The following is a 23,524-nucleotide window of genomic DNA, read 5'->3' as shown; positions in this document are numbered from 1 at the left end:
AGAGTATTGCATCCAGTTCTGGTCACCACACTTTAGGAAAGATGTGAGGGTCCTTGAGAGGTGCAGAGGAGATTTACCAGAATGGTTCCAAGGATGTAGGGATTTTAGTTACAAGGTCAGGTCGGAAAAGCTGGGGTTGTTCTCCCTAGAGCAAAGGAGGCTGAAGGGAGATTTGATAGCGATGACCAAGATTATGACAGGCTTAGATAAATTAGACAAGGAAAAAGTGTTCCCATTAACCGATAGTACAAGGACAAGGGGACACAGTTGTAAAGTTTTGGGCAAGCTATACAGGGGGAATAAGAACATAAGAACTAGGAGCAGGAGTAGGCAATTCAGCCCCTTGAGCCTGCTTCGCTATTCAATATGATCATGGTTGATTTCATCTCGGCCTCAACTCCACTTTCCTGCCAGTTCTCCATAACCCTTCAACCCATTACTAATTAAAAATCTGTCTATCTCCTCCTTAAATTTGCTCAATGTCCCGTCATCCACCGTACTCTGGAGTAGTGAATTCCACAGACTCACGACCCTTTGAGAAGTAATTTCTCCTCATTTTAAATCTGCTACCCCTTAACCTAAAACTATGACCCCTCATTCTAGATTGCCCCACAAGAGGAAACATCCTCTCTACGTCTACTTTGTCAATCCCCTTAATCATCTTATATACCTCAATTAGATCTCCTCTCATTCTTCTAAACTCTAGAGGGTAAAGGCCTAAACTGCTCAATCTCTCTTCATAAAACAAACCCCTCATCTCTGGAATCAATCTAGTGAACCTCCTTTGAACTGCCTCCAATGCCAATAAATCCCTCCTCAAGTCAGAGGACCAAAACTGTATGCAATACTCCAGGTGTGGTCTCACGAATACCTTGTACAGTTGCAGCAACACGTCCCTACTTTTTTACTCTATTCCTTTAGCAATAAATGCCAAAATTCCATTTGCCTTCTTTATTATCTGCATACTAGTTTTCAGCGATTCATGCATGAGGACACCCAGATCCCTCTGCACCGAAGCACTCTGAAGTTTCTCTCCATTTAGATAATAATTTGCCTTTCTATTCTTCCGACCAAAATGGATAACCTCACACTTATCCATGTTAAACTCTATCTGCCAAATTTTGGCCCATTCACCTAACCTATCCATATCCATTTGTAGATTTCTTATTTCTTTATTTAGAATGTGAGGAAGAACATTTTTACGCAGCGAGTGGTAATGACCTGGAACTCACTGCCCACGAGGGCATGGAAATGGAGACGATCAATGATTTCAAAAGGAAACTGAATGCACGCTTGTAGAAAATAAGCTTGCATGGCTAACGGGGATCGAGTAGGGGGAGTGGGTCTGACTGGATTGCTCTGTGGAGAGACAGCATGGACTCGATGGGCCAAATGGCCTCCTTCCATGTCATTAATGACTCTATAGACTGGAGTTTGTGCTGGAGATGGGGCCCCTGGCACCAGGCCAAAAAGACGAGGTTCAGCCTTTTCGTGCCCCCTCGAAGCAATCCTCTGGTCTTTTTAAACCTAAGTTTTAGAAGGCGGGATCTCTATCCCTTTAAAGACTTTAAAGGGACGGGGATCCCGTCTCCTAAAGCTGCCAGCCAATCTGGCGCGGCGAGCGGGGATTGGGGGGGGTGGTCATGCAGTCTAAAAGAGGGGGTCCAGGGTGTAAAATAGTTCCCAGTGGGGGTCCTCCGTGGGCCACAAATTGCCCACGAAAGAGGGACACTCTGCCACGCCCACATCGTTTTACAAGGTGTCCTCCCCGCGCGGTGCAGACCCCGCTCTTAATAGGCCAGTTAAGGGCCTCAATTGGCCTCTGGGCGGAAAGGCTGTTATCGACCTATCCCTTCCCCAGGAAGATTGCTGGGTGACGCCCTCTGCCCCGCTGCCCCCTGCCACCCGTCGTGATACTCCGTGCCCCCACCTCCAACCCCACTTCAGGGGAGCCCATAAAATCCCAGCCAATGACTCTAAGTGTGACTGGCCATAAGTGCATGCTGTATGTACCATTTTCATAATGTGCAGCAACTTCTTGAAACAAACCACTCAGAATCAAATCTAAAATACTATAAAATCATTACAACTTTGCTACAACGGACACATTAAAGAATTACATAAATATCCACCTACCCGTGATAGACCTGACTTCAGGTTTCCTGGGTTCAGGCCTCCTGAGATGCCTTGGAAGCTTATCATTTTCCATATGCCATTTTTTCAAACACTGTGGCTCATGAATGCTTATCGATGTGGTTCCATACTCTCGGCCACAAAGGTAGCAGATAACTGTTCGTGGGCGCCTACTTGCTGGTGGCTAAAGACAATTATTGAGTTTTAGTCATTTAATTTTAACACTATAAGGTACTAAGGGGTTGTAATAGGCCAGAGTTGGAGGAACAGAATTTGTTAATACAATAACAGATCAAATAAATTGTGCTACTATTTTCAAAAGTACTAAACTAGATTAGTTCCACTAATCTTCATTTTGGTCTAATATTAAAAGTTTGATTGTATAAGTTATTTCTATTGGGTACATTAGGATGTCAGGTTTATCACACAAACAAGAAGACCTAATAATTTACAAATAATAAAAATCCTTAGTGAGCTTATAAATACATTTTTCAAAAATAAATCTCTTCCCTATTGTCTATTCCGCTCTAACTTTCCCCATAGTTTTTAAATAAAAGCAATTTAATGAAGACTGCTGCTGAACTGACTATACACAAAATAATAACATTCTGACAAAAATATCATGATATTCTAATGAACACTCTGTCCATCTCACATAGTAGCATTTCCCGCCCTGTCCAATTACTATCATAGTTTGAACTTCCCTTTCTTCTCAGTTTTTGAATGTGCCTTTGCCTTCCATCTCCATTTTTACACCTCTCTTACAACTCCTTCCTTGAATTTCTTCAGTCCAGCTTCTGATTTGCATACAGCACTGAGACCACCCTAATCAAAGTCACTAACATTTAATCTGTGATTGTGACCATGGGACTCTCAACCTCTCTATGGTGTTCAGTATGATCGATTGTCTCCATCAGCTCTCTGTAATTCAGCTCCATGGAATTATTACTGCAATATTGCCTAACATAGTCAGTAGATTTCCAGCAATGACATCTCATTCCACCTCCACATGGTCACCTTTGGTTTCCCCAAGGATCTATCATTGATTCCATCCCTTTGCACATCTATATGCTGCTCCTTAGAGATCTCATCCATAGGTATGTGGTGAACATCCTTATGTAAACATTGGCTATACCCAGCTCTGCCTCTCCACCATTTCTCTTGACTCTACAATCATCTTCATTCTGATATTAGACTGTGGATTAGACAGAATTTTCTCTAATATAATATTGGGATGATCTAAGCTATAATTTTCAACACTTGCCAAAAACTCTGCTTCCTTGCCATCATGTACATCCCCTCCTATGACTGTTTTCTCATGCTGAACCAAGTTTTGCACAACCTTGGTGTTCTGTTCAAGCCAAAGCTTAGCTTGAAATTCATACACTATCAATCACTAAGACTGCTTACCTCCAGCTCTGTTAGACTAGTTGACTTCCCTGATCTCACCCATTCTGTGTTCCAAACCCTCATCATGCTTTTCTCATCTGTATGGATGACTTTAGATTTGCTACATGCAGAAAACAAGTGCAGATGGGGTGTAACTGAGTAAGATATTTGGTACAGATCAGTCCTTATAGATCCCCACTTATAAATCATCCCTTAAATTTGATGGTTGGTATTGGAGCTTGCAGCTTCATTAATCTGCTCAAAAGCAGCAGGGACATCGAATGTACAGTTTCTCAATGTCGGGCAAGCAGGCTATCAAGTGTAAACCATGCCCAAATCATAAACGTCCAGGGTTACTAGGAGATAATTGTGGAAGTTCAATTTAAAGGTAGAGTGATGCAGCATAAATAGTTTTACGCCATTTCTGGCATGTTTTTCCTTTTGTTTCCTGCAGGCACATAGGTTCTTGAGTTATTGTTCTATCTGTTCTAAATTATTAATTTTGACCTCCAGTACCTTTAGTGACATTAATTAGATTCCCAATGGGAATCCAGCTTACTGATATGTGGATCTTTCGAGAGATTTCAGTGTCCATGAGAGGTGCTGCATGCCCACTTTGCAGGAAGAGGTGTAATTAGTCCACTTTGGCAGACGTAATACTGGTGGAAGTTTCTTTTCCGAAAGGAAGATGCACCAGTATGCCCGTAACAATGTTGATAAGATACGTGAATGTCCGATTAACTTTAATGCTGTATGCTTTCTCAGAAGCAGACCAACTGTAGCACATAATGCTTTATGTGGTACTGCTTGAAAAAAGGCATGCTGTGATGATCATCACACAGCAAAGCCTGATTGGTTGCCCAGCTATCATCAATCATATTTACAGGCATTATTGAACCTAGCTGGCAATGACTGGGGGAAGCTGCCTTTACAGCATCTGAGTGAATAAAAAAAACAGAGGCAGAGCTGTTTCATCTGCTATATGGTCAACTGCTGCTAACATACATTTCAGAGCTGGTACAACTAGTGGCAGGAATGGCCAGTTGTGACATCATGACTGCCTCCACATTCTTTCAGGCATGCTGCAATACAGACTTATGAGGATAGTGCTATTTTATAGAATATAAAATACAGAAACAGGCCATTTGGCCCAACCAGTCAATGCTGGTGTTCATGTTCCACTTGAGCCTCCTCCCACTCTTCCTCATCTAACTCTATCATAACCCGCTAGTCTCTTCTCCTTCATATGCTTATCTAGCTCCCACAAATGCACCTCAACTATTTCCAGTGGTAGACAGTTCCACACTCTCACTCTCAGTAAAGAAGTTTCTTCTGAATTTCCTATTTGATTTCATGTTATCTATCTTATATTTATGGCCTCTAGTTTTGCTCTTCCCCAAGTGACAACACTTTGTGTCTACTCTAAAATCTAGTATTGTCCTTGTAAATCTTTTTTGCACCCTCTCCAGGGCCTCTATATCCTTTTCTTGAATATGGTGACCAGAACTGAGCACAGTACTCCAAGTGTGTCTAACCAAACTTCAATACGTTTAAGAACAAAAGAACAGAAGAAATAGGAGCACCAGTCGAACATATGGCGCCTTGAGTTTGCTCCACCATTTACTAAGATCACAGCTGAACTCAACCTCAACTCCAATTTTGTGCCTGATTTCCTGAGAAGTCAAAAATCTTTCAAACTCAGCTTTGAATATATTCAATGACTGAGCATCCACTGGAGGCGGGCAGCTAATTAAAGGCCCAAATGATCTTCCTGGACCGCTTGCCCCCTGCCACATGGGAGGCTGCCAGCTCCATGGAAGCGGCCTCCCAGCAGCTTTCCGGGAGAGGGCCATCCAGAAGCTCCATGGCTCAAGGAGGCAAAGGCTGCCTCTTCGGCCTTGACGCAGCCGCTGGAGGGGTTTCCCCTCAAAATAGGGGTGCCCTCTCATTCTCCTTGCAGCCTCAGCAGTAGTCAGCTCTCTTGGTGGTGCTCCTGAGGCTGCAGAGCTGCCAGCTCTCTGATTGGGCTAGCAGTGTGGACAGCCAGCCCATGGGCTCAGGACCCGCATATAATCCTGATGCCGGGAATTACCCCTTGCCGACAAAATCCCAGCCAAGGACCTAGCACATGACACCTGTGAGGAACCCTACCACTGATGTAGAGGAAAGGTACAACAAAAGCCACATGACCACAAGGGTGATCATTGAGAAAGCCATTGGGTTGCTGAAGATGCGATTCATGTGCCTGGACCAATTTGGGGCTGCCCTCCAGTATGCACCAGCAATGGTATCAAGAATGGAAGTGCTTTGCACAATATCGTGCTGCAGGAGGAGGAAGGTGCAGACTGCTCTGCAATTCCGAGGAAGAGAAGTCTGACATGAGCAGGGTCGCTGGAACCATTCACCGACCTGCCAGAGAAGCCCACAACAGGCTCATAAAGGTGTGGTTCAGATAACCTGAGTGCATGTAGCCATATGGCACAACAATGCTAAACCCACTGCCCACTTACACCACCAAAGTATAAATTATTCTCACGCTCATAAATCCCTCCATCACATTTACACCCTTTGCCTGTTCTCCACTCTGGTCATACCATTCTCTTGAAGGCTAATGCCCATTTGGAATTCAGAATGCAACAGTCAAGATGGCAGGACCATGAAGAGTTCAAATAATGTGCTTGATTCATTTACAATTCCATATACATTAGGAGACTGACATTGTGATAAACTCCCAAGTAACTAAGACGTTTTCCTCTTCAGCTTCCTCGTACTCCTCTGTGGAGCTATCCCTGTGCCTACAGCAGAGCTAGAGGCAGGCTATTTATTCCCCAGCTCTGACAGCTGAGATACCCGTGGCAGACGTACTCTGGGTTTTGGAGCCCATGAGGACCCTGCCAAAGACTGCCCCACCTACACCAGTACAGGTGCAGACTCAATCATCAGGGTAGGAGACAGCATTTGGGCGGATCCCTGCCTGAGGGGTGGGGGGGGGGCGGGATTGGTGGCAAGGGATGAGAAGTGGGAGTGCCATGAGGAGAGTCCCCCATGTGCCCTTTCTCCACCTTTCCTCTCATGGCCCTTCTGCACTTCCCTGCTACCCAGGAGCTGGAGGGCACTTCACTGCACGTCAGTGAGAGATTGCGCAGATAATGAAAGGCTTTCCTCCATCGTGGTAAAAGAGGCAGACTGAGTGTGCGAGCCATTGATGAGGGCCAGCATGCACTTGGTTGCCTGCCTGTCTTAATCTCCAAGTGGCAACCACTCTTTCCATGGAGGTGGACATCAGCGCAAATGCCTGAGACATCATGGCACTCTTGGTGGAGATGATCTCTTCCAATCTCTCTCCAAGCATGCACAATGCCTCTGGAAATTCGAACAGAATCACACAGATTTTCCATTGCTGATCCACAAGTTTCCAGTTAGTAGATGGCCCCTGAGGCTTGGCACCTGCATCCAGCTGAGCAGAGCTTGGATGTCCTGCACCCTCTGACAGGGACTCTTTCCTGCTGTCCTGGTCTCTAGCACCTACTTCTGCTCACATGCGATGTGCACCTCACCCTATGACAACCTAGCTATCTGTATTGGAATTCTCACCGAGGTGTGTACTTCTGTGCAGATGGAGGGTGCACATGAGTCATGTGATGGTGCTCCCTCATAGTGCAGGGCCTCCTCTGAAGACGCCTCCTGCTCCAACTTCTCTGTCACCCTTGTAGGACCTGTGGGAGATGAAAGATATGAATTAGAACTGACATGGGGAAAGAGTTCAAAGTCAATGTTGTGCAGATCTTGACATTTCGGTTAGTGGTGACAGCAATTCAGCATGAGCAACTGTTATGTGCCAATGGCAGTGTGATAGCTAGTTCTGTCCCCAGGTATGTGGAAGACACCTAACTCTCCATCGCCTACGCCCATTGTCTCTGCCACCCTGCCAATATCGAACACCTCTTCCTCTGCAGTGATCAGGGTGGCTATGACTGCAAGACCACCCCTGGTTCTCTGCGTCTCCCTGGAGTTGTGCACTCTCTTCTCCTGCAATGAGACAGAGCAGAGTTATGAGTGTGAGAAGCAGAATATGTGGAAATGATGGAATGACAGCAGTTGTGGATGGTGACTTTTTTAATTTGTTCATGGGATGCAGGCATTTCTGGCAAGGCCAGCATTTCATGCACTTGAGAAGGTGATGGTGAGCTGCCTGCCTGAACTGCTGGAGTCCACATGGTGCAGATATACCCACAGTGCTGTTAGGGATGGAGTTCCACAATTTTGACCCAGTGACAGTGAAGAAATGGCGATATATTTCCAAGTCAGGATGGTTTGTGACTTAGAGGGGAACTTGCAGTTGGTGGTGTTCCCATGCACCTACTACCCGTTCTTCTAAGTGGTAGGGGTCACGAGTTTGGAAGATGCTGTCGAAGGAGCCTTGGTGAGTTGCTGCAGTGATCTTGTAAATGGTACACACTGCAGCCATTGTGCACTGGTGGTGTACACAATGAATGTTGAAGGTGGTGGATAGGGTGCCAATCAAGAAGACTGCTTTGTTCTGCGTCGTGTTGAGTTGTTGAGTTTCTTGAGTGTTGTTACTGCTGCACTCATCCAGGCAAATAGGGAGTATTCCATTACACTCCTGACTTGTGCCTTGTAGATGGTGGAAAGGCTTTGGGAAATCAGGAGGTGAGTTACTCGCTGCAGAATTCCTAGCCTCTGTTCTGTTCTTGTGGTCATAGAATTTTTGTGGCTAGTCCAATTCAGTTTCTGGTCAATGGTGATCCCAAGAATGTTGATAGTAGGAGGTACAGTGATGGTAATGCAGTTGAATGTCAAAGGGAGATGATTAGATCCTCTCTTGTTGGAGATGGTCATTGTCTGGCACTTGCATGGCTTCTTTGTTACTTGCCACTCATCAGTCCAGACCTGAATGTTGTCCAGGGCTCAGCTGCAATGTTATCCGAGGGGTTGTGAGTGGCACTGAACACTGTGCAATCATCAGTGAACATCCCCACTTCTGACCTTATGATGGAGGGAAAGCCATTGATGAAGCAGCTGAAGGTGAAGATGTGGTGGCGTACTGGTAATGTCACTGGACTAGTAATCCAGAGTCCACGCTAATGCCCTGGGGACACGGGTGTGAATCCCGCCACAGTAGATGGTGAAATTTAAATTCAATTAACATACGAATTAGGATCAGAAGTAAGCCATTCGGCCCCTCGAGCCTGCTCTGCCATTCAGTAAGATCATGGCTGATCTGTTTGTGTCTCGAATTCCACACTTCCATCCACCCTCAATAACCTTTGATTCCCTTGCCTAACAAGAATCTATCTACCCCCGCCTCAAAATTATGCAATGACCCCGCCTCCACCACCTACTGAGGCAGAGAGTTCCAAAGTCGCACAACCCTCTGAGAGAGAAAAATTCTCCTCATCTCTGTCCTAAAAGGATGACCCCTAATTTTAAAACAGTGTTCCCTAGTTCTGGACTACCCCACAAGAGGAAACATTCTTTCCACATCCACCTTGTCAAGACCGTTCATGATCTTATATGCTTCAATCAAGTGTCCCCTCACTCTTCTAAACTCCAGTGAAAACAAAATAAAAACAAGAAATGCTGGAACCATTCAGCAGGTCTGGCAGCATCTGTGAAAAGAGAAGCAGAGTTAACCTTTCGGGTCAGTGACCCTTCTTCGGAACTGACAAATATTAGAAAAGTCGCAGGTTATAAGCAAGTGAGGTGGGGGTGCGGCAAGAGATAACAAAGGAGAAGGTGTAGATTGGACAAGGCCACATAGCTGACCAAAAGGTCATGGAGCAAAGGCGAACAATATGTTAATGGTGTGTTGAAAGACAAAGCATTAGTACAGATTAGGTGTTAACGGACTGAATATTGAACAGCAGCAAGTGCAAACCTGAAAAAAAACAGTGGGTAAGCAAACTGAACAAACTAAGATGAAATGAAATAAATGCAAAAAAAAGGATTGTAAAAAATGAAAAAAGAAAAAAAGAAAAAATAACTAAAAATGAAAGTAAAATGGGGGGCTGTCATGCTCTGAAATTATTGAACTCAATGTTCAGTCCGGCAGGCTGTAGTGTGCCTAATCGGTAGATGAGATGCTGATCCTCGAGCTTGCGTTGATGTTCACTGGAACACTGCAGCAATCCCAGGACAGAGATGTGAGCATGAGAGCAGGGGGGAGTGTTGAAATGGCAAGCAACCGGAAGCTCAGGGTCCTGCTTGCGGACTGAGCGGAGATGTTCCGCAAAGCGGTCACCCAGTCTGCGCTTGGTCTCCCCAATGTAGAGGAGACCACATTGTGAGCAGCGAATACAGTATACTACATTGAAAGAAGTACAAGTAAATTGCTGCTTCACCTGAAAGGAGTGTTTGGGGCCTGGGATAGTGAGGAGAGAGGAGGTAAATGGGCAGGTATTACACCTCCTGCGATTGCAGGAGAAGGTGCCATGGGACGGGGACGAGGTGGTGGGGGTAATGGAGGAGTGGACCAGGGTTTCGCGGAGGGAACGATCCCTTCGGAATGCTCCGGTTCCAGTGAAAACAAGTCCAGTCTGTCAAATCTGGAATTAAAAAATTAGTCTAATGGTGACCATAAAACCATTGTCGATTGTTGTAAAAACCCATCTGATTCACTAATGTCCTTTAGGGAAGGAAATCTGCCATCCTTACCTGGTCTGGCCTACATGTGACTCCAGACCCACAGCAATGTGGTTGACTCTTAAATGCCCTCTGAAATGGCCTAGCAAGCCACTCAATTCAAAGACAATTAGGAATGGGCAATAAATGCTGGCCTAGCCAGCGACGCCCACATCCCACAAAATGAATTTTAAAAAAGATGGTTGGGCCGAGGAAACTGCCTGAGGGTATCCTTGTAGCATTGTCCTGTTGTAGCAATGTATCCATGTTCTGGGGACCACACTCCTGCTGCTGACTGCATCAGAAACTTCCAGCCATGCCTGTTTAGCTTGGCATGGCTGGCCTCTCTGTGGGAAACAGCACATTTTTTTGTGCCCTCACCGCCTCCTGCATCACCTCCTGGGAATAGTCAGTGAATCGAAGAGCATTCCCACAACCTGCTTCCAACCTTCTTTGTCATGCAGTCTTCAATTTCAGATGTGGCCTTTCATAAGAACATAAGAAATAGGAGCAGGGATAGTCTATATGGACCATCGAGCCAGCTCCGCCATTCAATATGATTATGGCTGATCTTGGGCTACAACTCCACTTTCTTGCCTGCTCCCCATATCCCCTGTTCCCTGAGAGACCAAAAATCTGTCTATCCCAGCCTTAAATGTATTCAACGCTGGAACATCCACTACCTCTGGGGTAGAGAATTCCAAAGATTCCCAACCCTTTGAGTGAAGAAATCACACCTTATCTCAGTCCTAAATGATTGGCCCCTTATCCTGAGACTGTGCCCCAGTGTTTAGCTTTTCCAGCCAGTAGAAACAACCTCTCAGTGTCTACCCCTTCAGAATCTTGTAAGTTTCAATGAGATCACCTCTTATTCTTCTAAACTCATAGAACATAGGCTCAATTTACTCAGCCTCTCATCATAGGACAACCCTCTCATCCCAGGGACCAATCTAGTGAACCTTCGCTGTACTGTCTCCAATGCAAGTATATCCTTCCTTAAATATGGAGACAGAAACTGCACAGTGGACTGAATTTAGTGGCCCTGTTGCAGATCCTGGCAGCGGAACCTGGAAGTGGATGCTTTCTCTACTCATCACATGTGCAGCAGGCTCACCGCAATCATTGAGCAGGCGGCCAATTACAATCATGGAGATGCAGGGCGCATCCAATTAAGTGGCGGGGGCAGGCTCCAAGGTGTAGATTACATCGTCAGCTGACCCCTCTTGCTGCCACTATATTTAAAGCCCTGCCAGCCCTGCTTGTATTGCTGCCTTTCATTGAGGCAGTGAATTTGGAGTACTGCTGGAGCGCTTTGACGGTACTTTGAACTGCTGGACCCCCCTGCAACACTACTGTAGCTGCCGATTCCTATGACTACAACTCCTTGACTCAGCTGCACCAGGACTTTCAGCCGTCGGAACAGAGCCTGATAGAACTTGGACCATGTCTGAGGCAAGACACCAGGTGGCCCCACGATTTAGCGATGCCTTCCTGCAGATTCTCCTCCAGGCTGCATGGTAAAGGCAGGAGGTCCTCTTCCCCAGGAATGGCAAGAAGAGACCCTCCCGGCTGATCAAGCAAGCCTGAACAGAGATCACAGAGGAGGTAAGTAGCCATGGGGTCACCCCCCAGACATGGGTCAAGTGCAGGAAGAGTGTCAATGACCTCTTGTGGTTTGCCAAAATGGGTGCTACATACCACTCTCCTTTTGGGGCTTGCATGTGGGTTTGCAGCAGGCAGCGTGACATGGGGACGGAGACAACACAAAGGCGCTGTTAGGCATCACCACATCCTGTCAGATGCAAGGCTGCAACTTGACCACAGGCGACTTTCTTTCACAACTCATCCCCATTAACTGCCCTGATAGCACAGGTGGGGAGGTGCCATGTAGGTAAGCCCACCCGGGGTCGAAGGGCTGCCAGTAGCAGAACTATCTCACTCTTCCTGCGAATTCTTACCATCTCTTTCTTTCCACTTGCAGGACAAGCAGGCCCTTAACAGAAGGGAGACCTCGCGGACTGGTGGACATACGGCCTCTCTCGATGGCTGAGAAGGAGGCATTTGAGTTAGTGGGCACCGAAGGGATTATTTTTCCTGTGCAGCTTTTATTTCTCAATGGAATGTAGATTTGTTGAGAATGAAATATTTCTTTAAGCGTTCATCATTACTCATCTACCATCATATCTTTTGATTTAATTTCCCAATCTACCTTAGCCAACTCATGTTGATCCTTATGTAAATGGCTTTATTTAGGTTCATTACTTTAGTTTCACACTTGTGTACATCACTCTCAAATTCAATGTGACATTCTATCATTTTATGATCACTCTTTTCTAGAGGATCCATTATTATAAGATTACTAATTAACCTTGTCTAATCATACAAAACAAAATCTAAAAGAAGTGTGTACCATCTACAAGATGCACTGCAGCAACGCACCAAGCCTCCTCAGACAGCATCTTCCAAACCCGTGACTTCTGCCACCTAGAAGGACAAGGGCAGCAGATGCATGGGAACACCACCACCTGCAAGTTCCCCTCCAAGCCACAAACCATCCTGACTTGGAAATATATTGCATTCCTTCACTGTCGCTGGGTCAAATTCCTGGAACTCCCTTCCTAGCACTGTTGGTGTACCCATCCCGCATGGACTGAAGCGGTTCAAGAAGGCAGCTTACCATCACCTTCTCAAGGGCAATTAGGGATGGGTAATAAATTCTGGCCTAGCCAGCGACGCCCACATCTCATGAATGAATAAAAAACAATACCCTGGTTGATTCCACAATGTAATGTTCCAGGGAAACTGTCTCCAATGGATTCAATGAACTCATCCTCCAAATTACTTTTGCCGGTTTGATTTGACCAGGGTATATGAAGATTAAAGTTTCCCTCGATTATTGCATTGCCTTTGTTACCTGCTCCTCTTAATTCTTGATTAATACTCTGTCCAACAGTATAGCTATGATTAGGGAATCTATAAACAATCCCCACCAGTGCTTTCTGACCCTTGTTATTTCTTATCTTCACACATACTGGGCCCAAAATAACCAACACATTCCTTTGTCCCTACCCAAACCCTACCCCCTAAACTTATAACTTTTGGCCTATAACCCCTTCCCACTGCCCCCACATCCAATAAAATTGATTTCCTCACTCTTTCACCCCTCCCGCCCTGAAATTTTTATTGCTCCTCCCTTCCACTCCAGATTCTCGCCTCGGAACTCCGTGTGGAACAGAGGCCGTCAAATCAGCGTGGGACGGCAGGTAAATTCATTTGAAAATAATTACTGTCACTTTGAATATGCAGATGAAGGGCCTGCCGCCATGTGGTGGGTGGGCGGCACCAAGGTCCCCCTGCCATCGGTAATATGTGGCGGGCCCTTCTTGACTTCGCGGGTCGAGGCAGGCCTCTCCCCACAACGTTTTACCGGCCCCCACTTCGCGACCTGTGGTGTCGAGGACTGGTAAAATTCAGCCCACTGATTCTATTTCCTGTTCTTCTGAGTCATCTTTCCTCACTACTATCCTTATGTCATCGTTTATTATCAGGGCTATGCCATGTCCTTTTCCATTTTTCCTCTCTTTTCGAAACATCAAATACCCTGGAATATTTATTTCCAAACCTTGGTCACCATACAACCATGTCTCTGTAATGGCTTTTAGATCAAAACCATTTATCTCTATTTTCATCATTAGTATAACTTCTCCACTTTTCAATTACATCCCTCCAGAAATAATCCCTAGTGCTTTTTTTAAAATGGCTTTATTAACCTGGCATCGCTACTTTTAGTGACCTGTGCATTTGTACTTCCAGATCCCTTTGCTCCTCTACCCAATTTAAATTCTTATTTTCTACGTAATATGTGATCTCCTTACTTCCCTTACCAAAATGTAATACCTCATTCTTATCTCTGTTGACATACATTTTCCAATTTAGCCATTCTGCTGGTTTATTAATGTAGTCCTCTACTGTATTGACTATCTCCGACCCTCCCCACCCCTGACACACACAATTTGGTGTCACTTTCAAATTTAGAAATTGTGTTTTTGATTCCAAAGTCTAAATCCTTACTATAAATTGTGAACAAGAGTGAGTCCAGCATTTATCCTTGTGGAACCCTACTTTCCACCTTCTGCCACTCTGAATAGCTACCCTTTACCCCAACTTCCTGCTTTCTGTCTTGCAGCCAGCTAGCTCTCCATTTTGCTACTTGTTCCCTGACTCTCCATGCTCTGAACTTATTCATTAGTCTATTATGCGGCACTTTATCGAAGGCCTTTTGGAAATCTAGATAAATGACATCCCTTGTATTACCTTTGTTTATTCTCTCTGCTCTCTCTTCAAGGAATTCAATGAGGCTGGTCAATCTTGACTGTCCCTTTTGAAATCCATGCTGACTATTCATTACTATATTTTTGTTTTCTAAATGTTTTTCTTTTTTTTTTCTTTTGTAGGGATTTGATTATTTTTCCTACCATGAATGTTAAGTTCACTGGTCTATAGTTCCCTAGACATTTTGTATCTCCTTTCTCACAGTCCACGGGCACTAGACATTTTGCTAACAAATTATTAAATCTCTGCTATCTCTTCTTTAAGTTCTTTTAAGATGTGCGGATGCAATCCGTCTGGACCAGGGGTTTTAGCCTCTTTGAGTTTGCTTGGTTTATTTAATATTTCTCCTCTGTTTATTTTAAATGTGTTTATATCATTTCTAATCTCATCTTTCGATGTCATACCCACCTGATCTGTCTCCTTGATAAATACTAAAGCAAAGTAATTATTTAATATTTCTGCTATTTAGCTAAACCTGCCTGTGATTTTATCCTGTCCATCCCTTAGCGGCCTTATCCCCATCCCATCTTACCTTATTTTATTCATGTGTCTGTAGAATTTCATACCATTCTGTTTTATGGTCCTTGATAATTCAAGTTTATAGTTCCTCTTTGCCTTTTTAATTGTTTTTTACTTCTCTCCTAATCTCTTTGTATTCTCCCTTGTCATGCTCTTACCTGTTGTCCATGTGCTTAGTTTATGTCTCTTTCCTTACTTTCAACTTTTCCCTTATGCCTTTATTCATCGATGGTTCCTCATCAGTGTTTAGTTTCTTCTTGTTTTCCAGCAGAATATATTTTTCCTGGACTCTGTTGAACACTGTGCTACATCATTGTTTGCCAATATGGTTGTCCATTTTATTTTCCCAAGTTCTATTCCCAGTCCCTAACAAAATCAGCTTTTCTCAAATCTGTTACCCTGGTCTTTGTTATGCGTATGTCATTCTCAATTATTATCTTAAAGAGTATTATATTCTGGTCGCTATTGTCTAGATGTTCCCCTGCTTTTACTTCTCTCATCTGCTCTGGTTCATTCCCCATTACCAGATCCAGTACTGAATCCTCCCTTGTTGGACTTCTTACTTACTGGGTTAGAAAGGAATGCTGTACACTTTGTAGGAACACTATTCCCTTATTTCTTTACCTGACCAATAAATTTTAGGGTAGTTGGAATCCTGCATGATTATTATTCTATTTCCCTAATTTGGTTGCCTACTTCTTCCTCCACCTCCCTTCCACTATCTGTCATGTGACCTCTTCCCCTCTATCCTTTCCAAACATGTTACACCCTGCAATGTTTAATTCCCAGTCCTGACTTTTCTGCAGCCAATCTCTGTAATTTCTACCATATCTGGTTCCTTACAGTGTATTATTTCCTTCAGTTCCCCTACTTCAGACACTATGGACTGGATTTTGTTCCCAGCCCAGTGTTGGGTTTCGTGGCGGGGGGAGGGGGCAGAGAATTGGATTGGCAGAAGCCAACACGGAACCCAATGCCGGGATGGCCATGCCCGATCTTCACAGGGGTGGGATAGGCCAACACTGGCTTTCCCACCCAGAGGCCAATTGAGGCCCTTGTGACGGAAATCACACCTGCCAGATGGAAACATATTAATTTCATCATATGGGACATTCCTTGAAACTTTTTTGCTGCACATTGCAAATAACTTGTTTAAAAAAGCAGAACTGAGTGGCTGAAAACATGGTTGCACATTTGCATTCTGCGAAGGCAAGGACTAGCTGTGAGACCGTTGAACAGAGAGACAATGGGAGTGCTCACTTATTCAATTAGCGAGATGGGTTTTGTCAATAGTGGTGATCAACATCCTTTGACTGTGTAAGAGCCAGAACTCCACCCCCCACCATGTGTGTCTGGAAGGCTTTGAAATCCATCAACCATCCAAGAAGCTGCTGTTACAAACAAAGAGATGGTCACATGACCTACTGCTGGCCAGATTGGGGCTTTTTTGAATTGTGCCTCACAGAAAGGAAACAGACTGTAATTTTTGAAAACCACAGAGGAGGAATGTCTCTCTCTCTCCAGCAAAGTCACAGGAAAGCCATGATGGCAGCTTCTATGCTCCAAGACTACAGGCAAAGCCTCTCTTCGGCCTTCTGGTACCAGAGCAGCAAGCTTGCAATTGTGCACTGAGGACCAGTGAGGACTACAAGACCTTAACTTCAATTGAGGACATTGTATCAAGGACATTACTGCTCAGTAACGGAATTCCATTTATTATGAACTCGACTTCAACAACCCCCCCCCAATTCTTTCGTCCCCTCTGCATCAATTTGTGTGTTTCTCTCGCATACATGCTAATGTGGTTGTGTCGCATATTTTAGTAATTTTAACCGAGTTAGAGTGATAAGGCTAATAAACTCAGATCTTTTTTGTTTAAACCTAAGAAAACCTGTCTGATTGGTTCATTTGCATTTACAATTAGAGTGCAGTGAGCAAAGACTCACTGATTTGATAAACTAAAATCACTGTGTTTTAAAAGATAAACCCTGTTACAGCCAAACCAGGAAAGGGGCAAGAGGGGAGCCTGAGACCCCCTTCCTCACCCGGCCGTAACACCTTTGTGTCCTATTGATGGCCAATTAAGGGCCTCTTCCTGATGCCACTGGGATCTTACAAGCAGCAGTGGGGTGGGGGGGGGGGGCTCCGCCATGCGGGGAGGACGCCTTGGAAAATGAGGCACCCTCCCTGCGGACTTGGCAGGGATCTCTCCTTCATGAGCAATTCATGGCGCATGGAGGACCCCCTGGGCTGGGACCCACTGTACACCCCTCCCCCTGGACCAAATGCCCACCAACCCCCACCCCCACCAGGACCTTCCGGAAGGCCCCAGTGATCCCGGCTCACCTACCTTGGGACCGGGGTTCCAACACTGTGCCTGGGTCCAAGGCCTCTGCAGTACCAGCAATGGCCACCACTCCTGGTGGCACTGCCAATACTGTTGAACTGTTGGCCCTGTGATTTGCCAGCAGCTCTTGGCGGCAGCATCCCCGTCCCTTTTAAGTGTTTAAATTTTGACCCCAAAAGACCGGAAGATCACTCCAGGGGGTCAGAAAAAATGCAGAGGTAGGGATCCCCCCATATTCTCAGCCCGGTGATGGGAGCCTTGCCTCCTGCATAAAATCCAGCCCTATGTGTGTTCCTGTACAGATTAACCAATTTTTAATATGGAATGGCACAGAGGGTGATATGCTTTGAAACCACTTTGCGCCACACTATATTGACTTCAGCAGATTCAAACAGAAGATTGTGTGCTGGGTGGTTCAGTGATTTGACAACAGATTCATGCCTGGCCATTGGATTTTTGTTCCCTTTGATTTTGTCTATCATTTCTTTGTTCCCTGATCCTTTAATCTTGGAAAAGGTAGCTAATGGTTTGAAATATATTTTGAAGCCTTCAAATGCTTGCAGAATTGTTAATTCCTACTGTGACACTTCCTTTTAACTATCCCATCTATTTAAATTTCACTGACACACAATTTTCCATGTTCACCACTAAAGTGCTCCTGCAACCCATCCATGTCTGCATTCAGTACTGTGAAAAGTAACAAGGAGAATTGCACTTTATCATTCTGGTGGGATTTGCATCTAGAAATTACTTACATCAGTATATGATAATTGACTCCAATTTCTCAAATGGACTCCTCACCAGATTCTGAAGTTCCACCCTCCACAAAGTCCAAATCATCCAAAACTCCACTGCCAGCATTTTGTGTCACATTAAGTTCCATTTGCCCTTCACCCCACTTCCTTTGCGAAGCTACACTGGCACCCTGTCCATCGACACATTGAATTTAAAATCCTCATCTTCAAATCTGTTTGCAGTTTCTCCCACCCTATATTTACAATCTGCTTCAGCTTTACGTCTCTTCTCATGCAATCCAGTCCTCTGATTCTGCCTTTCTCCCTTTTTGCACTCTGTTTGACTAGACTGCATATGGGAAGTACTTGTTAGAAAAGGTAGTCAAACACTTACAGAACTGTAACCTGTTCTTGACTCAGGTGTTCTGGATGATGTGGCTCCATCTTTTGGTTTACAGCTTCTCTGGTGCACAGAAAGTCGATCAGGTCGGAATGTGCGACCACAGTTTTCACAGGGAATAAGCTGGGCATTTGCACTTGCAAATGCCTCTGCATTGGAAGCATCAGCATCATACGAACCATCAGTTTTAACAGCCTTTGGTTTTCTTGGTTCTGGCCTTCTTTGGTGTTTTGGTAATTTCTCATTTTCAATGCGCCATTTCTTCAGGCACTGAGGCTCATGTACAGCAATTGAATGTAATCCAAATTGCTTACCACAGATATAGCACACTCTCAAAAGTTTTGACATAGCTAACTTTTTAAAATCCTTTAATCTTAAATTGTTGAGCTACTGCTGTGGAAGGTGATTTCTTTACAGTTGTAAAAGTGTTCCTTTAATTCTCGAGAACGAGACAACAGATTTGCTGTAGATACCCAATATGTTAAACAAATGACTGTCCAGTGGATGAAAACTATATGATTTGAGCTAACACATGCATAGTTCTAGATGTTAGCCTTGTAAATGGGTATGGAGTTACAATTAATGAGTTACTTATGGATCCACAGGATGAAAAATTTGGAACGTTTCGATGGCTTATCTTGGATAAACTTCTTTCCAATTTAGTTTACTTTTATAGCTGTGTTCACGGATGGGGTATTTGGCAAGAATATTTTTTACAGTCTGCACAGGCTGGAAGTTGATCTTTGCAAAACGTTGCTGTATCAGAATTTGTAGTGTGTAAAAATGAGAGAAGAATTTGAGGCTTCATAGGAGAATGTCTGAGAAAGAGACAGTCTGTCAATTAAAGAATTGCATTATTGAGAAACAATAATTTTATACAATCATCTCATACAGATTATTTACTATTTATAGTATCGTTTGAGTATAATACCCAAGTAATTTTCAGAAAATTATCCAACATATTGTCTCAGTCAATGAAATAAAAAATGTTAATTCACATTTTATTTATCAACAGGAAATATATTTCAAATTCAGCCTCATCAAGTGATTTATTTACATTTTATCCTTATGTAAGAGCATTCCTGAAGACCGCTGTTGGCTCTCACCCCTGATTTACCTGAAGGTGAATTAGCAATCTTCTAACAGAGTGTCTGGCAAGAATATTTTCACAGTTTGCACATGCTGGAAGTTAATCTTTTGTACTTAGATAATTTATAGGAACATAGGAACAGGAGTAGGCCATTCAGCCCATCGAGCCTGCCCTGCCATTCAATATGATCATGGCTATTCTTCCACTTCAATGCCTTTTTCCCACATTATCCTCATATCCCCTTATGTCATTTGTATTTAGAAATCTGTCAATCTCTGCTTTAAACATATTCAATGACTGAGCTTCCACAGCCCTCTGGGGCAGAGAATTCCAAAGATTCACAAGCCTCTGAGTAAAGAAATTTCTCCTCATCTCTGTCCCAAGTGGCTTCCCCCTTATTTCTAGACTTCCCAAACAGGGGAAACATCTTACCTGCATCTATCCCTTTAAGTTTTTCGCAGGTTTCAATGAGATCACCTCTCATTCTTCGAAACTCTAGAGAATACAGGCCCAGTTTCCCCAATCTCTCTTCACAGGACAGTCCCGCCATCCTGGGAACAAGTCAGGTAAACCTTCGTTGCACTCCCTCTATGGCAATAATATCTTTCCTAAGGTAAGGGGACCGAAACTGCACACAGTACTCAAGGTGTGGTCTAACCAAGGTTCTATACAATTGAAGGAAGACTTCACTACCCCTGTACTCAAGTCCTCTTGTGATAAAGGCTAACATACCATTAGTCTTCTTAATTGCTTGCTGGACCTGCATGTTAGCTTTCAGTGACTTATTGACAAGGACACCCAGGTCCCTTTGTATATCTACACTTTCTAATCTCTTACCATTTAAGAAATACTCTGCACATCTATTCCTCCTCTCAAAGTGGATAACCTCACATTTTTCCACATTATATCCATCTGCCACGTCCTTGCCCACTCACTAAGTCTGTCCAAATCCTCTTGAAGCTGCTTGGCATCTTCCTCACAACACACATTCCCACCTAGTTTTGTGTCATCCGCGAACTTGGAAATATCACATTTCGTCCCCACATCCAAATCATTGATATACATTGTGAACAGCTGGGGCCCAAGCATTGATCCCTGTGGTACCCCATTAGTCACAGCCTACCAACGCGAGAATGACACGTTTATTCCTACTCTCTGCTTTCTGCCTGTTAACCAATCCTTAATCCATGCCAGTATATTACCTCCTATCCCATGTGCTTTAATCTTGCTAACCAACCTCCTGTGGGAGACTTTATCAAAAACCTTCTGAAAATTCAAGTATACCACGTCCACCGACTCCCCTTTATCAATTCTGTTCAGAACATGCTCAAAAAACTCCAACAGATTCGTCAAACATGATTTCCCATTCATAAGTCCATGTTGACTATGCCCAATCAGATCATTATTATCCAAGTGTCCATTTATTACATCCTTTAGAATAGATTCTAGCATTTTCCCCACGACTGATGTAAGGCTAACAGGTCTGTGATTCCCTTGGAAATATCACATTTTGTCCCCACATCCAAATCATTGATATACATTGTGAACAACTGGGGCCCAAGCACTGATCCCTGCCGTACCCCACAAGTCACAGCCTTCTTAAATAGCGGGGTGACATTTGCGACCTTCCAATCTGCAGGAACCGCTCCAGATTCTGTAGAATTTTGGAAGATGATCGCCAATGCATCCACTATCACCATAGCTACCCCTTGCCAAGTGTTGCTGCATCAGAATTTGTAGTGCGTAATAAAAATAGAAAAATCTGAGGCTTCGTAGGACGATGTCTGAGCTGCTTCTGGAAACATGTCAGATGGGGGAACACGCTGATAATGCTGCAATGAGGCCAGGGATGCACGCTGGCAGTGTGCCAACTATTCTGTGTCCAAAAATGGAGCAAAGTGAAGTGTTAGTCCAGTGTGAAATTCTACAGGTGCAGATTTCTCACGAGCTTGGTTCAGAGACTCTTAGACGTGGTAACAGGTTAACGTCAGACATCTGGGCTAATGGAAAATCGGAGTGACTATTGATAAAACTGATAGTTCTGAACATAGTTCTGATGAAAGGTCACAGACCTGAAACGCTAACTCTGTTTCGCTCTCCACAGATGCCTGTTGAGTATTTCCAGCACTTTCTGTCACTACTGATAAGGCGGCCAACCTGCATAATGAAAGGCACTGTAATGACTAGTATAACCAGCATTACATCAAGCTATTAAAACTGTGCAATTTAGTTTCGTTTTAGGGTTAGATCAGTGGTTACTGGTTCGGGGTTAGTGTTGAGTTGAAAAATAGTGGTTATAGTTAGGGGTTGCGGTTATTCCTCAGGATAAGGGGTTAGTGGATTGGGTGAGACGCCGCTGTTATCACAACGCATCCAATAGCTTACTTATAATTTACGCAGTTTACTGACCTTGCTCTTTACATGTTTACCATACCTTACACCACCGTCATCTTCCAGCCATTTCTTCCGTGCTTCCTATAATTTAAACCGTGGATTAGGTGTTAGGACTGGCACTGGATCACATCAGAGGGTGAACCTGCCACAAAGAAGCAGTGTTCCACTGAAGCCGCAGCAACCATTGTGGCCTCCAGGCCAACGTTCCATGACTTAGCCGTTCCTTAGCAGCACAATCAACACAATGAAGAATATCCATCCACATGGTTACAACCCGTGTGGGCAGGATGACGAGAAATCAAGACACCTCCTCGAAGAAGCTGGGGAACATACATTAATAGTTACTTTGAAGACAAGATCTTTGTTTACAGATAGCTTTGATCTTAGCTATGCCACATCGTTACATCAAAAATGTATTTAAACATTTCATAATTCTACAAAAAAGTCAGATTAGTGCCTAGAAATGTATGCAGGTTTACGGTGCTATTGTTTGCAACGCGTGTTAATTATTTGATTTTAAATAGTTACCGAGAGTGCATAACAGAAATGACAAACAGTTCAAATCATAATTATACAGAAGGTAGCGTGAGTAGAGCATATTGCACTCTCTGATGTATATTAGGCTGCAGGAAGGTTAGAGGAGTCTGTCGAATACAAATGCGTCCATGTCCTCGATCTTGTAAAAATCAGTATCAAACAAATGAATCATCTTGGAACTCATCTAGAATTGTTTCACTTGCCAGGGACAATATTTCACAGTAGGGGCAGGTTTCCCTGGTCTCTATTGGGAAAAAGTTAAATTTGGGGCAATTTAGTGTCAGAAGTGGTGTATTACCGGATATCAATTGTGACTGCCCAGTGTGGATCAAAGTGTATGTGATGGCCCTGCTGCTCTTTGGCACTGCATCTTGTTGCTAATGAGGTTGATATTGAGAAAACAATGTTTCCTTTTGAGAAATTCAGTTCCAAGGAGATCAGAGAAAAGAAGTCCATGGTGCTGACAAGCACTAGGGTCTTGGACAGGAAACATGCTTCTACTTTACAATCAGTACTATGGACTTTGTTTATCTGATATTTATTGATACCAAAGTTATTGCTAACAACCAGTATTGAAGGCTTGGACATAGTAGGGGTGAAATTTGTCAATTTATGTTACATGGCATGGAGGGTTCTCTATTAGCACACACATGGTGAGCCAATTGGCACTATCCACTGTCCTTTTAAAACCTCTGTCATCACACCGCTCTTCAAACCACCCTCGCCAACAACTGCCCCAACTCTAACCACCCTTTCCTCTCTGAAGGTATTGAATATGTAGTCATCTCCAAGATCCATGTTCATCTCTGCAACTCTCTGCTGCAATCCGTCCAAATGGGTTTCCACCTCTTCAATAGCACTGAACTGGTTCTAATCAAGTGGAGTTGCTTTTAACTGTTGGGAATTTGTTTTTTATTCTTCCATGGGATGTGGGCATCACTGGCAAGGAAGGCATTTGTTGCCCATCCTTAATTACCCTTAACAGCTGAGGGGCTTGCTAGGTCATT

General features: G+C 44.1%; 1 protein-coding gene across 6 annotated transcripts in view; it reads right to left on the bottom strand.

Moving 5' to 3' along the window:
* The window catches only part of LOC137369160 (zinc finger protein 475-like), a 43,422-nt gene extending 21,239 nt beyond the window's left edge, over positions 1–22,183 (bottom strand). Inside the window, exons 1-4 of one of the 6 annotated variants that reach the window (XM_068029906.1) lie at positions 22,021–22,183; positions 21,659–21,743; positions 18,491–19,330; positions 2,137–2,317 (exon numbers count right to left, since the gene is read on the bottom strand). In XM_068029906.1, coding sequence (XP_067886007.1) covers positions 2,137–2,317; positions 18,491–18,844 — 535 coding nt within the window. In that variant the 5' untranslated portion in view covers positions 18,845–19,330; positions 21,659–21,743; positions 22,021–22,183. Of the gene's footprint in view, positions 1–2,136; positions 2,318–3,543; positions 3,644–7,116; positions 7,161–18,490; positions 19,331–21,658; positions 21,744–21,995 lie in introns of those variants that run through there. The other 5 variants (XM_068029908.1, XM_068029909.1, XM_068029910.1 and 2 more) reach the window with 5 other exon arrangements.
* Positions 22,184–23,524: the final 1,341 nt, after the last annotated feature.

This window comes from Heterodontus francisci, chromosome 4 (genome assembly GCF_036365525.1).
Source record: "Heterodontus francisci isolate sHetFra1 chromosome 4, sHetFra1.hap1, whole genome shotgun sequence".
Taxonomy (NCBI): Eukaryota; Metazoa; Chordata; class Chondrichthyes; order Heterodontiformes; family Heterodontidae; genus Heterodontus; species Heterodontus francisci.
The sequence above is the reverse complement of the archived record's forward strand: the minus strand, read 5'-3'. Positions and strand labels throughout refer to the sequence as shown.